At 35.9% G+C, this 15,883-nt stretch overlaps 1 protein-coding gene across 1 annotated transcript; it reads left to right on the top strand.

The window, feature by feature from the left end:
• The first annotated feature begins 49 nt into the window (after positions 1-49).
• Positions 50-12,824, top strand: LOC137399199 (legumain-like). The gene is made up of 11 exons (XM_068085199.1): positions 50-255; positions 942-1,039; positions 3,846-3,927; positions 4,960-5,045; positions 5,384-5,522; positions 8,291-8,360; positions 8,440-8,595; positions 9,898-10,028; positions 10,136-10,252; positions 11,230-11,397; positions 12,408-12,824. The coding sequence occupies exons 1-11, from the start codon at positions 130-132 to the stop codon at positions 12,507-12,509; spliced, it is 1,275 nt and encodes a 424-aa protein (XP_067941300.1). The 5' UTR covers positions 50-129; the 3' UTR covers positions 12,510-12,824.
• The last annotated feature ends 3,059 nt before the right edge of the window (positions 12,825-15,883 follow it).

Here is a 15,883-nt window from a genome sequence, read left to right on the forward strand (position 1 = left end):
TTGAAAGTACATGTAATATATGGACGTTGTGATATAGAGATATAGAGATTATCATTCGTGTCAGTTGTAGTTAGACATTCGTTGCCTGAGCGTTTCCTAAATACACCGCACGCAAATTCACGATAGAACATGTTTCGTTACTTGTGTATGCTTGGGTATTTAGGTTTCGTTGCTGCAGCAAAGCTGGATAATGGTGGAAAACATTGGGCCGTCATAGTTGCTGGTTCTAATGGTTATGGGAATTATAGGCATCAGGTAATTTATTTTGTTTCTAACTTGCTTGTTGATTTATCCAACGATATACAGCCCCCATGGGGGCTGTATATCGTTGGATAAATCAACAATCTGATAACAAACCCAGTGTGATAAATCTATGATATGCAGCCCCCATGGGGGCTGTATATCATAGATTTATCACACTGGGTTTTTTGTTATTGCGCTGTCACTACTGTTATTACTAATACGGCAATGTTTGGTCATAAAAATTGCATATTTTAAATTATCAACTAGATTTAAATGTGTATACTAATATAGTATTGATATATCTAGCAAATAGATGGTCGTTGATTATCTGTCTATTGCATAATGTTTGAGATATTGTTTATATAACCTAGAATCTGAAGACAGTTTTAAGTTTGAAAAACTCACCTATTCCAATGATATACAACTGATATACAAATGATGGTTGTATATCAGTGCCTATTCTAAACTTTAGTTTTTACTTATTTTGGACTTGATAGTCATAAGCTTTTTACGGATATAGGAAGAGTTTAGCTGAAGTAACAAGATACAATGGGCCCTCTTGTCGTTAAATTGTTAAGTGTTGCAAATAAATTGCTGGTGCTACTTTTCAATGGCTACTGTGTCAGTTTTAGATGCTTAAAACATACACAGTTTAGCGATACTAAGATAACGCTTTCTCTTTTATACTATCATAACAGGCAGATGTATGCCATGCATATCATGTCCTCAAAGATCATGGGATCGAAGAGGAGAATATTATTGTGATGATGTATGATGACATTGCGCACAATGAAGAGTGAGTCATGCTCAATCTGTTTCACAAAGTTTTGCTTCCCTGTTTTTGGCAGCAAGAATTATGGCTATGCATAAACATGGAAATCATCTGCTATAGATGTTTTGCAGTCATGGTTATTGATAGCTGTTTGATAGCCTATATTTGATTTTTAACAAAACAATGATTCCAAGACTTACACTGTATTTCCTTTTTAAATAATGCTTCAATAATAATAAATTATAATAATTTAATAATGAATCCTGCTGCAGCTCTTGGTGTCATACTTCAGTCAGTAAAATTCTTTAATACTCATTTTCAGTGACAGTTAGAGGCTGGTACACCGTGTTTGTGGTTGCTATATTTATATCTAGCATGCCAACGAAGGCCAGTTCAACTGTACAGTGGATAATGTATTTGCCAGAGCTTAGCTAAGGTCTAAGAGTACTGAGAACCTGGATTATTCCATTAGTAATAAAGCTATGAACTTTAGTAATAAAGCTATGAACTTTAGTAACAAGGCTATGAACTTTGGTAACAAGGCTATGAACTTTAGTAACAAGATTATGGAGATTGGCTCTTAGTGCTTATACTGTAAAACCTCTATTTGAACGCCATGGCACTGTATTTTTCAACCCTTCTATTTTAGTGGCGTTTTGTTAGAGGTGGCATTCAACTAGAGGGTGGCACTGTATTTTTCAGCCCTTCTCCTATAGGGGCTTTCTATTAAAGGTGGCATTCATATAAAGGTCCAAACACACTAGGCGGTTTTATCGCATGCGTCATGAGTAGGGCGAAGATATCGCTGGCGTGTGCCTAAACACACTAAAGCGATTCACCAGCAAACAATATAGTGAGTACGTTCACAAACTACCAATACAGTTCCGTATTCAATAGTTCCTTCAGAGTTGTTAATAATTTTAGGTAAGTCAAAATGGCATGGTCTAGGTAACGACGTAAACAACTTCTACTTTGTTATTAGGCCTATCCCACTTTTACGGATTGTACACTACAAGAAGGCATAAGAAAAAATGATTCTTGTATTTTTAACTGTAATATTTTACAATTTTTATATAGAGTTTACTTTATAGTAGTTTTTTATATTTAATATATTAAATATTCACCATTCTCAAGATGGTGAACCTGCGCAACGATTGTGCGCAATGTTGGTTTTCAACTTAGGACATTTTGTAATTTTTGTGTGTTATGTCGTACAGGACTGTGAGTGCTTTTATTAAATTTATGAACAATCCAGTGTTCGTTCTGATGATGTTTCAATTGTAGCAAAAGGTTGCTGCTGTACGTAGGTGAACATCGATAAGAAATAATTACCCGGCATAAAATTGCATTCTGGGTAAAACCAACCAATCGAAATGCATCTCGCTAGCGATAAAGTTGTGATGAGAATGTCTAGCGTTATCGCTCTGCATGAGCTCGCTGATCGAGTTCTAGCGCAGATTAGCGCCACGCAGCGAGGTATCACGCTAAATATAGCCTAGTGTGTTTTCACCTTAAAAGTGGCATTCAAATAGAGGTTTTGCAATACGTTTGTTTTCTGACTGGATGAAGAGTAGTTATAGTTTAACTAGGAGTGCCAAAGATTGTATCCTCCTTGTATGTATGTTGTTGTAAGCTGACTAGATTTGCTGAAGATTCTCAGCCACAAATAAACAAAGCATGGTAAGTTATTAGCTTGCTGTTTTGTGGTGTGTCTAAGTTTAGAGCATTTTACAATAATTTAGCATTTATTAAATATAGCAAGTTTTACTTTGCCCAGAAAAAAAAAACAGAAAAACTTGGTATGATTTTAAAATTTGGAAATATCCTACATCTGTTTGTTCTATTAACTGGCCTTTCAAAGCAACTCTGGCTGTTACGTTGCTGAGGAATGTAAAACCTTTATCACAAAAAAATGTAAAACCTTTATCCTTTAAAGCAAAGAAGATCACCTCGATACCCATTTTTAAAGACACAATATGAGTTTACCTATTTTGTGTAGTGAAGGTAAACTAGACAATGAGGTATGGCAATAAAATAAGCCATCATAAGCATACCACCACCTATGATGATTATACAAAAGCCAAGGTATAGAACCCTTTGGAATATTCTACTAGTTACTAAATATAACAAGTTTTGCTTTGTCCAGAAAAAAACCAGAAAAACTTGGTATGATTTTAAAATTTGGAAATATCCTACATCTGTTTGTTCTATTAATCGGCCTTTCAAAGCAACTTTGGCTGTTACGTTGCTGAGGAATGTAAAACCTTTATTACTATGTTACCAGTCTTCATTATTGCTGGAAATATCAAGAATTCATGAACATAGTGTGTTAAGAGATTGAAACGTGCAACATTTAAGAAAACTTTAGAGAACGTAACATGACACTCTGAGATAAGGAATTATCAGCAATGGAGTCATGCTCCCCTTACCATAATACTTTACAGATATCAGTGCGTGTAATAGTATTGAGATTAACATTTGAACTTACAGACAAAATAATGACACTGCGTGAAAGAGTACCCTGTAAATATTTAATCATAAATACTGTAACTTACACCATATTTCAGTTATTATATTGGTGTTTTTAATACCAATGTTCCAGGTTTCAAGTGGGAATGGGTTTATGTAATAGTGACTCTAGGCTTTGCTTAGAACTGGCTATACGGTATATTAAAAGTTGAAACATTGCCTGAAGTATTGTACTACCAAGTTTCATGTGTTTAGAAAGGGTATTCTTTTACATCTGGATATGGAATCTACTAGTATAAGGGGTGTCTACAAGAATTTCTGCTACATTGTAGCTGTATATTATTTTATTGCTGTTTCACAGGAACCCGGACAAAGGAGTCATCATCAACAGACCAAATGGAGAGAATGTTTACGAGGGAGTTAAGATTGACTACAAGGGCAAGGTTATTTAGTACATCTATTAAATCTCTGGCTTAAGGTGGCGTTTAGTTGAGCGTACAGCTCTGTGTACTGACAAGTTGCCATGGCTGAAACTATATATTGCCAGTACCTTCAGATGTTTATGGCTTTACGGATAAATTGAAACCGGCTTCTAGTGCAAACTAGATTTATTTCTGTGATTATATTTTGGACAGTGAATATGGTAAGCGGGCATTTTTAGAACCACTATTTCACGACTATGCGCCAACAGTTTGCAAGGAGAATACATTTACAAACCTTCATATTTTTACTGTAATAAAGTCCAATTTAATTAGATTTGTGTAACTTTTGAATATAATACATAGTACCACAACTCTGTAATGTGTTATATATCAGCTATTAGAGAGTTGAACTTTTTATCAACATTGATGTTCATCATGGCTTCATTTACATTACTCAGTAGAAGTTATTTATAATTTTTAGTATTGTTTCTTTTTAATTTTTACGCAACAATTAGGAGTTGTTAGTCAGGTACTATTACCTGGTATCAGATAACCGTGAAGATCGATACAACCTGCATTGTGGGTCAAATTGCCAGAGACTAAACCGTCACCACCAGCTATAAGCTTTGGGGTGAATCCAAGTATTCTGTTAAAATGAAGTAAAATGCCTTACAAAGAGTCGCACTAGACTTCCCAGAAAGGGCGTCGTGTCCTCGCTATAAGGCAGGGATAGATAAAATTATCCTCTAGCTAGCCACTGCAGCAGATCATAGATGTGAGTATGTCTCGACTGGTTCCGCATGCTGGATTATATATATATATATATATATATATATATATCTATGTACTGCCAAGAGAGAGACCATAGTATAGTATTGCAAAAGCTAGTGTTTCTTAGTACCTTTTGCATACAGTTTATGGAAATGGCACAACTCAATGAATCAATACTACAATCAGTAGTCCTGTTGGTATACAAGACATCTCTTTTTTTATTTCTGAACAAAACTAAATTCTACTCACTTTCTAAATTTTTTTGTGTTTATAACTTTGTAGGATGTTACCCCAGAGGTATTCCTAGCAGTCATTCAAGGACACAAGTCGGCTGTATCTGGTGTTGGTACTGGCAGAGTTCTAGAGAGGTGAGTCAGCATGCCAAAGTCTAAAGGACACTTTATTTTTTGTCACACGGGCTATCTCTCTTGTGACCCTTGTAGAGGGCTTGTTTACAGCCTAATTGAGATATGTTTAATGGGTATTCAAGCATTGTTGACGTTAATGTCATGGACCCGCCTACTCTTATCTGTTTTTAATCTTCACTTTTAATCTAATATATTGCGACAGCTACTGCTATAGAATATGGAAGAGTCCTTCAGTATTTTTGTTAATCAAAAGTTGGTCATAAAAAGGCTACTAGAAGGCAATCTGCTCTCAGATTGTATTTTATCAGTTGTATTTGTTGCCTTTTCACATATTTTAGTGGATCGAATGACAATGTCTTCATCAACTTCGTGGATCATGGTGCTCCTGGTCTGGTAGCATTTCCCAGTGCTGAACTTCATGCTAGGAAATTGATGGAGGCCCTCAAGTACATGCACAGCAACCAGATGTACCATGAGGTCAGTATAGCAGTCGGGGTAGAGTCCGGCAAATGTCTGTAGTAGTGGTCATATAAACTGAAATTTCAGGGAGTAACTGAACTGAAACATGCTCATTGTGGCACATAATACCCAATTTCACAACTATGTACCACCAATGCCAACAGAGAAGTGTAAATAGAGCCACGTCTTTCCATCTAAAGCCACGGTTGGAGGTCATGAAAAAAAATTGCATCATGCAGGATTCAAACACTTGGCTACAGTTGAATAGATATGCATATGCTTCATTAAACCTTGACCGCTACATACAACCTTTATCGTTTTTTCTAGGTAAACCAGGCACACTGATTCTGATTTTGTACTCAAAATAAAGTTTGGTCCACTAATTTCCAAAGCCATGAAGGCTTTGTTAAAGCGTTTCAATATCCGTCTCGAAAACAACACAATCGGCGGAATAAACTCCGCCCATAAATATGTGACGTAGCCTAGCTTTTTAGGAACGGAAGCTAGGAATGTTTAGTCCGATTTAGAATGATAAAGATGGGTGTCTTAAAACCCATTATTATCTAAATTCAGCCTGTAAAATAATCTGTCTTTTATGAAAGGTGGATAAACTATTTAAAATTGCTCGTAGCTTATTACATGATGTTTAATAGGCTGAACACCGAGAAAAATGAGTTCAAAAAAGCGCGATTTTATCACAAGCTTGCGTTGTTATCGCCCTTTTTTGGCTTGTTTAATGCAATGTTAAATAGCTTATCTACCTTTCAGAAAAAAACTCAGCTTATTTTGAAAGCTGAATTTAGGTAATAATGGGTTTTAAGACCCCCATCTCTATCATTCTAAATCGGAATACACATTGCCAATTTCCGTTCCTAAAAAGCTAGCGAACGTCACATATTTATGGGCGGAGCTTGTTGTGCCGTTCGTGTTGTTTTCGAGACCGATATTAAAACGCTGTAAAAGAGCGTTCATGGCTTTAAAAGTTAGTGGACCAATCTTTATTTTGAGTGCAAAATCGGAATCAGCGTGTCTGATTTACCTAAAAAGAATGATAAATGTTCTACGTGACAGTTATGGTTGAAGTTAAACTTAACTATTTGATATGAAAGCACTTTTGTTTGAGGGTTTACAGCAACCACTGAGCGACTTAAGACTCACTAAGTCGCAATATAATGGCATTTTGTTCATCCTAGCTAGCTTGTCAAGAGCATTCAACCGTAATAACAGTATTACTACTTTGACCTCTGAGCTGATAGACTTCTTGATCCAATCATTGCGGTAAATCCAAAGATTTACCACAAGGATTGCAATAAACATTTATCTTTTTTTAGCTGGTGGTTGTGGAAAAGTAGTAGTTATCTCCTAACAATTTTTGTGCTCTTCATGTGTGTAGGAAAACAGAGGTAACAATAGTTTTGGAATTTATTCAAAGCGTGAAAACTTTTAAACAACTAATATGTGTTGTTACTAGTAACAATAGGGTGTAGATGTTACTAGTTTAATGCAGCTTGTTAGCTCTGCTCCCTTATCATTTGGAAAAGCTGATATCATCAAAATTAGTGCAAATAGATGCAATATCAACAATTAAGCTTTGTATATACATCTAACTTATTGTCGGCGTTAGCAAATCATCGGCAAAATTGGTGTATTTCGTTACAATTGCGTGTAACGAAAGACCAAAATGAGAAAACAGAAATCAAGAATTTTAAAGTGAGTAAAATAAAGTTGAAATTTGGTAATCTAATAGTATTATGGATGAGTCAAGATAGGGAGTTGAAGGTTGTAGTAACAGAAAGTTCATAAACTTAAATATATGATGGTAGATGTAGTATGTTAGTGTCGCGGAATAGAAAACACCGTTTGCCATGTGTGGAAGGATAAATGTCTCATCAGCTGACTCATTGATGATCCATTAGCATGAAAACTAGTTGTTCACCATAATCATTGCAAGTCATTCCATATATCGTCTACTCGGTTTAGCTATTACAGGAAGTAGATGACAACTCCTAATGTGAGGCTGAAAATTATTTTACTCAGAAATTATTGAAGGTGTCTCATCTTTTCATTTGCAGTATTGGAATTTTGTTGCATGCAAATTGTTTACCGCGTTGTACAGAGTTAGAAAAAAGTATTGAGCTAGTTTGTCAGCAAAAGGCTGAATTAGGAATTGATTGATTTAATTGATTTTATGATGCAGTTTGTCAGTTGTAAAACCATTTGAATTGATTTGAAGAGATTTCCTATGTATACCATTATAATGCAGATTTTGGTAAAAAAAATCATACCGTTCACAGATATTCAATAGCAATATTTGGTGATGTTACCGAAAATTATAGACAAATATTTTTATCTCAATTGTGGAAAGATACGCTCATCCTAGACTTTTGTGTCATAAAGGAAGGCTTTCAAGATTATTGTATCCGAAAAAAGATTTTGTGAGTTTGTTTTTTGTTTTACTTTTGAGGCATCATGCAACCCAATTAGAAAGTTCGCTGCATAAATGACCCGTTGGAACCATTTTGCATAGATTTTATCAATTTGTGGTTTGAGAAATCTTTCAGGCAGCTTGTCGGCTTCTAAATGATTTGGTTTGTCAGCAAAACATTTCTGGTGACGCAAATTGGCAGATGCTCCTACAAAAACTTCAAGTTGTAATTCTCTGATTGGTACCATAGTGGAGTAGATTGATCCCACAGTGTAAAACATCACAAGTATGAAGGAGTTAGACAAACGGATGGAAAATGCCTTTGAATGCTTGCAGATGTCATTGTTATTCTTTATTTTAGATGGTCATCTATCTGGAGGCATGCGAGTCTGGCTCTATGTTTCAAAAACTCCTCCCTGACAATTTAAACAGTAGGTAATTTACTTTATCAATCACCACTCAGTTACACCCTAGCGTAACATCTGTGATCACGCGGTTTATATGTTACAGTTTATGCCACAACCGCTGCCAACGCTAAAGAGTCAAGTTATGCCATCTACTTTGACAAGAAGCTCGACACCTATCTTGGAGATGTCTACAGCGTTAAATGGATGGAAAATGCTGATGTCGACAACCTGAACAAGGAGACATTAATGGCTCAATTTAGTAAGTATACGACATTATATGTAGTGTAATGTTACCTATGAATATGTTGTGAGGGTGTAATGCAGGATGTCTATATCATCGTATGTAGTGCAATGTTACTTAAATGTTGACTTGCAACAAAATTCACATTACAGTTATTTGGTATCAAAAGATTCACCATGTCTTACTCTGCTGTGTTGTAGGTGCAAAATATGTGGAAATGTCATTACAAGCTCGTAAAAGCTCAAAAACAAACAGTTAATCGCAGCCATCACGAAAACGCTGTAGATTAGAATCCCTTTCCAAAATGGCTCAAATGGGACGTAATTGAACAAGATGGCTTCTGTTTACACTTTCATGCAACCTCATTCGTCGAAATATTTTCACAAATATACTTCATGCGTAAAACCATGTCTATTGTCATTACGCGTCTATTTCATCATCGTCGTAATGCTGTTAATTTGAGCACTGATATCTCAAAACCTACCGAAAAATTTGTTTAATTTTTTAATCTTAATTCAAAGGAGTGCATATCATCCTCTGATAAACATGAGGAGCCTGTTGGTCACCTGTGATAGTAGAAAATGCCACAGAAATTGTTCGCGCTGTTTGGCGAGAAGTACTGGGTCCTGTGATCAAATTATGACTAGATGATTAGACCAGGCCGAAACAAAACTGTTAAGTCGCGAGCATCTATATTTGGTATGGGCTCTTCGGTAAAACCCGAAGTGTTTGTCATAAACTAGTGCTATGAGAGGTTTTATATTGAGCCTTTTATTGGCCTTTCAATTCACATAATAACATCACGTGTCAAAACAATAACTAAATTGTTTGAGTACGTCCGACAAATAAACTAATTCTAACCTGTTGATTCCAACCTGGCAATTAACTGTTCGTTTTTAGCTTTTAAGAGCTTGTAATCACATTCCCACATATTTTGCACCTACAACACAGTAGAGTAAGACGTGGTGAATCTTTTGATACCAAATAACTGTAATGTGAATTTTCTTGTAAGTCAACATTTAAGAATATGTTGTGAGAGTGTAATGCAGGAAGTCTATATCATCATATGTAATACAATGTTACTTATGAATATGTTGTGAAAGTATTAAAAAATGGGCTTCGACACAAATTGGACGTCGGAATGAATTAATTTTATATGTAAAAGCTTTATCGTGTTCATGAAATGGCTTATTATTCATCCTAGTTTATCATCATGTCAGTGTAGCTTGTAACAGTTGTTAAGTTCCTAGCCAGAGTTGTTAGATACGGTACTACGGGCAACTACAGGCAATCTGTCAGTAGTCTAATATAACTTTGTAGAGGAGGTAAAGAAAGAGACGAACACAAGTCATGTGATGGAGTATGGAGATATGAGCCTGAGCAAGCAGCCTGCTGGAGACTTTTTAGGCAACACTCCTAGCGCACGAAACATTTACTACCCTCACCTTCCTGTAGGTTTTCTTTTATACAGAAGTTGTGTGCACCTGGCAGATAGTGTATGAGATGTCTTAAGCGGATACGGCCGCATACACCCTCGTTTTCTTTGCACCTATTGTAGGATGACGCCGTGCCATCACCTGATGTGGATCTGCATATTCTTTCTCACAAGATTGCTGTAGCGACATCAGAGGAAGATAGAGTCGCACACCAGGAGAGACTTGTTCAGCTCATTCACGTATGTTTGCTTTTTACGTCTGCTATTTCTCTTTTATCCACTCTATCTTTACTTCCTTTATCTCTAACCTAATCCATCTTTTTTCACTTCCCTGCCTTGCTCTGTTTTTTCTCCCGCTACATTCCTTCTCGCCCTCCTTTTCTCTTCCTCCATCTCTTCTTACCCTTCTCTTTCTACCATTCTTTCTCTTTTCTTGTGTCTTCTCTTTTCCTCTTTCTTTTTTCTTTTATAGCATGCTTTAATATCCGAAGTTAGGATTAGCATACATTGTGCAACATCAATATCGGGACCTCTACAGTATACAAATTTTCCTCCTCATGGTAGTATGGCACAACCGGTTAGCGCTGTACGTTCTTTTAAGAGACTTTCTGACCTTGTATCAAGGTCAAATATTACTTTCAAGGAATTGCACATCATTTTATTGTCTTATGCAGGTTTTCTATGTTGTTGATCTCAATGCATATTGTTATTAGGTTATATGCGGAGGCCAGAGCGATGTTTATTTTAATGAGGCCTAGCCATTTTGTACAATGCTTATGCAATAAGTTTTTGTACATATTTAAAGCTTCTTTAGAGGTCATTCAGTTTTCTGTTTTTGTGCATGTTTTGCCATTACATTAAACTCTACGCAGTAAATGGGATCCTGTTCCTTTGCTATTCATCCAATTGTTGAGTTGTCCTATCTTTGCTAATTTCCACTTTATGCATAGAATACAACTCTCCAGTTTTGCTTGCATTGTAGTTTAGTGTATATGCGGGTGTTTTTCTGCCAGCTTTTGCATGTATTCATTAGCCTAGTTTTTAAATATCTCATTTTTCTTTCTCATTTTCATTGTTTATATACTCCCCCTTCCTAATATAATAAGCTGAGTTATGAAATTATATAGCGTTATTATTTGCTTGCCCCTTCTACATTTGTCTTTCTATCACACAGGCTACAGTTTGCATTGAGTCAATTTGAGAGTTTCTGTTGTTAGGAGCGTGATGAGATCACACAGGAAATGAAACACATCGTCTCATTCGCCCTCAACCATCAGCACCTCAGTGTCTCTGAAGCCATGGCCAATAGAAGCGAGATCATTAACTTTGACTGCTATGAACCCGCTGTCGTCTTTTACTCGGAGAATTGCCGACAGCTCAGTCAGGTATTCCATGTCATTGCCTGGCACTAAAGCTCTACATTTTCCAAAAATCACCAGACCATTCGATATTGCAAATAAACTATTCACGACATCGCGATATTATTACTACGTAAACAAACTTGAAGCCTTTTTTAATAGTTATTTGTATATTTTAATTTAAAAAGAAACTGTTTTCTATTCTTATAATTAGAGACATTTATTTTATGAGTGCCCGTGTGCATGAAATGACATGGAATGAGCTTATTATAAGACGAGGAGGCCTGGATGTTTTAGTTACAGTATCACTCACTCTGAACATCGTAAGGACTATTATATTGAGCCTTTTATTGGCCTTTCAATTTACGTGAGAACAAAACAATAACCAAATGTAATGACTACGTCAGAGAAATAAACTGATTTCAATCTACGGCGGTTTCGTGATGGCTGCGATTAACTGTTTGTTTTTTAGCTTTTAAGATCTTGTAATCACATTTCCACATATTTTGTACTTACAACACAGCAGAGTAAAACATGGTGAATCTTTTAATACCAAATAACTGTAATGTGAATTTTGTTGCAAGTCAACTTTTAAGGAGTTATCAAGAGAGTTTGAACTCTGAACTGAATTAATTACAGTGTGTTACATTCTGTGGAAAACATGCTTCTACATACAATTACAATTGTTTCAGTATATGAGATAAATCTCTGAACAAATTAATTTTTATGCTGAGCTTTGGCTGTGTTAAACTTGATTCATCATTCTACTTGCATCAGTATGCCTCTATTTTACCAGTTGTTTATTAGAATATGACTGGAATGTTGACCAATGTTCTTATTTTAATAAGTATGTCATCTAGTTCACGTTTTGTGCTAGTGAACATTGTAAAAGAGTAAATCGTGTCACATTTCAACTAATAAATGCTGATTTAAACACAACTTTTAATATGGGAGTCTGGATTGAGGCAGTTAGAAATCGCCGTCTGACTCTCTTACTTACGACAGATTATAGCAAATAATCTGTTGCTGTGTTGCAGACGCCATTTGCCTTGAGAGTACTTTACGCACTGCAGAACGTCTGTAATGTAGAGGATATCAAGCTGGAGGCCATTATCAATGCTATGGAGAAGGTGTGCTAATGCTGACACCTCATCTAGTCCAACTCTTGCCATGCAAATATCTAGCTCATTCTAGTCACTTTCTTATACTTACTCTTATACTTACTGTTATACTTACTATTATAGTTAATCTATTGATTTTATCTTTCGTTCTCTCAAGTTTTATAAAATTGTTTGATTGAAAGTTTTTGTGCAGACAGATAAGTTTTTATTAACATTGCGTTTGATTACCTTATACCATTTATAACTAAAGTTATGTTTCAATATACCTACACCACTGAGTGTTCACATATGATATTCGTTGCCTACTACAATATATGATATTGACAGGCCATATAGACTTCCCTTGATTGGTTTTGTTTATAAGTTTTCACTGCCTTCATCTTTCTCCTAATTCAGGGGAGACTCGGTGAGTTTTCCTCCTTTTGTTAAAGGTTGGCTTTTTATGCCGTTGTCTAGTTTTGGTTGCAGAACTTTTCATTTGTTTTTGTATGTCTTAAAGATTTCAACTAGCCCTAATCATTCTTGTTATATGATGAAAGACTTGTAATGTATATGCTATAGTTTTGAAAAGGTTTACTAGACAACATTGTTTGCCAGTTTAGTGTTTGGTCTTTTTGACCTCTCTGACACTTGTTTAGCTTCTTATTCGCTTGCCTGAGTTAGCTGAAGATGTGTCAAAATGCGCAGGTATTGTAGAACGCTGATTTCAAGTGTTTGGTTAGCGGTAATTAGCTCTTCTCCTGACTGACTCTAACTGCAGCTGCACGAGCTCTATATTAAACTGTTTTTTCTAATAACAAATTAAGTTTCAATCAATCTTCAACTCTTTTCTGTTCATGCATTATTGATTTGGTGGGCCTCACCGTTTCCGTTATCTAGGCCTCATAGAATGGTATTAGTGGCTCATTGTCAGGCTCATCTAAAGTGTTCATATTATTCACTATAGAACTCGAAAGGTTTTTCTAATGGCCCGGAAGTTAGTTTATTATAAGGTAATGGGTTAAGAGATCTCTACAATCAAAATAAATATTGATGTATCAGAAAAGGGTTTATCTGAAAGCTAGAAAATTAGCTCTTTTAGAGTTACATAAACATGAAGCTTGCTCACATTCATGTTCATAGATGTTGGTGCTCTGGAGATGTGACCTGCATCTTCTCGTACACCCTCCCTTCTTCTGGAGAACAACTGGAGAAAGACGGTTGTGCTCTCAAGATGCATGCCAAATCTTTAGAGCACCAACTTCAATAAATATGCTTCTAAATATTCATAGATTATTTTTAAATTTGCTGTTAAAGGCAGCAAATGTTTCTAAATTTGCTGTTAGAAATGCTTATTTGATTTATTAAATAAAAATGAAGCCTGTGAGTATTCTATTTGTGAAAGAATGATAACTCTAAGTAATTCTGCTGTAGCCTCCCATGATAAAACCTGCCGCTGCTATGCCAAAAAACACCAAAAGTGATTTTTACAGCTACACTGAAATTTTTGTAGCCATAAATTTTTTTAAATTTCATAATCAAGATTTATTCCCTCTCTGCTGCACGTATGGCACTTTATTCTGAACCAGGTTTATCCTCGAACACTATGCTGTGACCACCTGTGCATAGGATTTGGCTCAAGAGCTATTGCTACTGAAGGCTTTTCCTAACACCACTAATGGTCCTTCTGTGATTCGAACCACTGACCAAATGATTATATGCCAGCGCACTAACCACTGAACGGCAGCTGCTCCGATTCTAGATATTTTCTTGACAAACTGTTTTTGAAGACAACTTGACCAGAACTTGTCAAAGTAGAATGACATGTTTACTAGTAGCAGAGCGTAAAGGCTGTTATATTACTGTCACAGGTAACTCCTATGATACACTATGATGCTTTATGTGCAGACTTAAAAATTTACTGCCATTTGAAGCAACCTATAAAGAAAGTAAATGTATTTTTAATCACTCAAAGCACGATTGTTTTATGGTTGATGATCTCGTGTTGGCTGATTCGTTGCAAACAATGGCTACAGGTTAACAAATACCTCAGAGCTTGTACACATTTGCCTGGCACTTGACTCCACTGACTGACACTTGTGCACAAGTGCTTGCCTATTCCTCCTTCGCTTTTTTCATAGTAGGCTAATCCCATGTCAAACAAGGCAGAGAAACGCTCGCAGTATTGATTTTTCCCTTTTGTAAATCACCAGATGTGGCAAAGATGGTCAGTATCTTTGCTAGTAAGTTAAAGGGCAACCTTGTGTTTTATTTTACGGCGTACTAGCGGTTAACCTATGAGGTCCAAGATTTTTTCATTTTCAAATAGATAGCCTGCAAGTGGTTGCACTAGATACAGTTTTGAAATCAAACATTTTTAGCAACTTGGCAAAAGGCAGGGAGCATATGCTTGTAAAATTTGGATGAAATCGTCCAAAAATATGGAAAAGTCTGGCATTTATGCGGATAAACAGACAGACACGATGACAAAGTAAGATTGATTAGTTTAGATTAATAAATGGATCTTATCTTCAAGGTAACCAGGATACAAGTAAAATACATTGTCACTAGTCCGACATAGCTGAATATGGGTGCATTTAACTTTTTGGCCTTTTGGTTGTTGCTAACATGCAGCTGAAAGCTGCCATATTTAAAAATCAAAGCAACTTCGATATATGTATCTTTCTATCTGTCCTCATTTTGTTGTACACCTTTTTATATTGTCACTACTCTACTATCACTCTGTTTATATCCAATGTACTTCCTCTTCTGTATTTTGACATCACACTATCATGTCTCCTCTCGTAAATCTCACATGTTCAAAGTTCCTCTTTGCTCTGCACTCTTCTACGCCTGTAGCACCAACACATTATTACTTTACAGTTTTTGAAAGGTTTAGTTATAATCAAAGATGAAAATGAAAAGAATACTCTTCTCAAATAAAAAAATCCAGGAGGTGGCATCAACGATAGTGTATGAACATTGTCAAAAACAGGACACAAAAGGGAAAAAAAAGCAGAAAATATGGAGCAATATTTTTAATAGTATAATATTTACAACTGAAAATTCTAACATGAAAGCGTCTGGCAGCAAAAAATGAGGTTCTGACAGCTTTTGGCTTCAGGGATGGCTGACTATGATAATATCAAATACCAGGTCAAGGTTTACTTTTTCTATTGCTGTAAGGTTAGAGTTACAGTCGGGGCTAATGGCACGACTCGGAGTCAAGGTAATTTAATAAGAGTAAACCACACTAGAGTTTATTAAGTAAATTAATTAATCAGCCTAAAATAACACGAGGACTGCGCCTACGTTGGACTCTATTAAAAACACTGATAGGGATACCCTTTGTCTTTAGACTCAGCTGTTTACATTGCTCTCGTGTATCCTTCTCAAAACACACTTCAAATAAT

This window comes from Watersipora subatra, chromosome 7 (assembly GCF_963576615.1).
Source record: "Watersipora subatra chromosome 7, tzWatSuba1.1, whole genome shotgun sequence".
NCBI classification, from domain to species: Eukaryota; Metazoa; Bryozoa; class Gymnolaemata; order Cheilostomatida; family Watersiporidae; genus Watersipora; species Watersipora subatra.

What these genes read in the sequence shown, in the direction of transcription:
- LOC137399199 (XM_068085199.1), top strand. Translation starts at nt 130, where the DNA reads ATGTTTCGTTACTTGTGTATGCTTGGGTATTTAGGTTTCGTTGCTGCA. An exon ending in ACTGGCAGAGTTCTAGAGAG is followed by an intron (nt 5,046 to 5,383) that starts GTGAGTCAGCAT and finishes CACATATTTTAG; the next exon opens with TGGATCGAATGACAATGTCT. An exon ending in GCAACCAGATGTACCATGAG is followed by an intron (nt 5,523 to 8,290) that starts GTCAGTATAGCA and finishes TCTTTATTTTAG; the next exon opens with ATGGTCATCTATCTGGAGGC.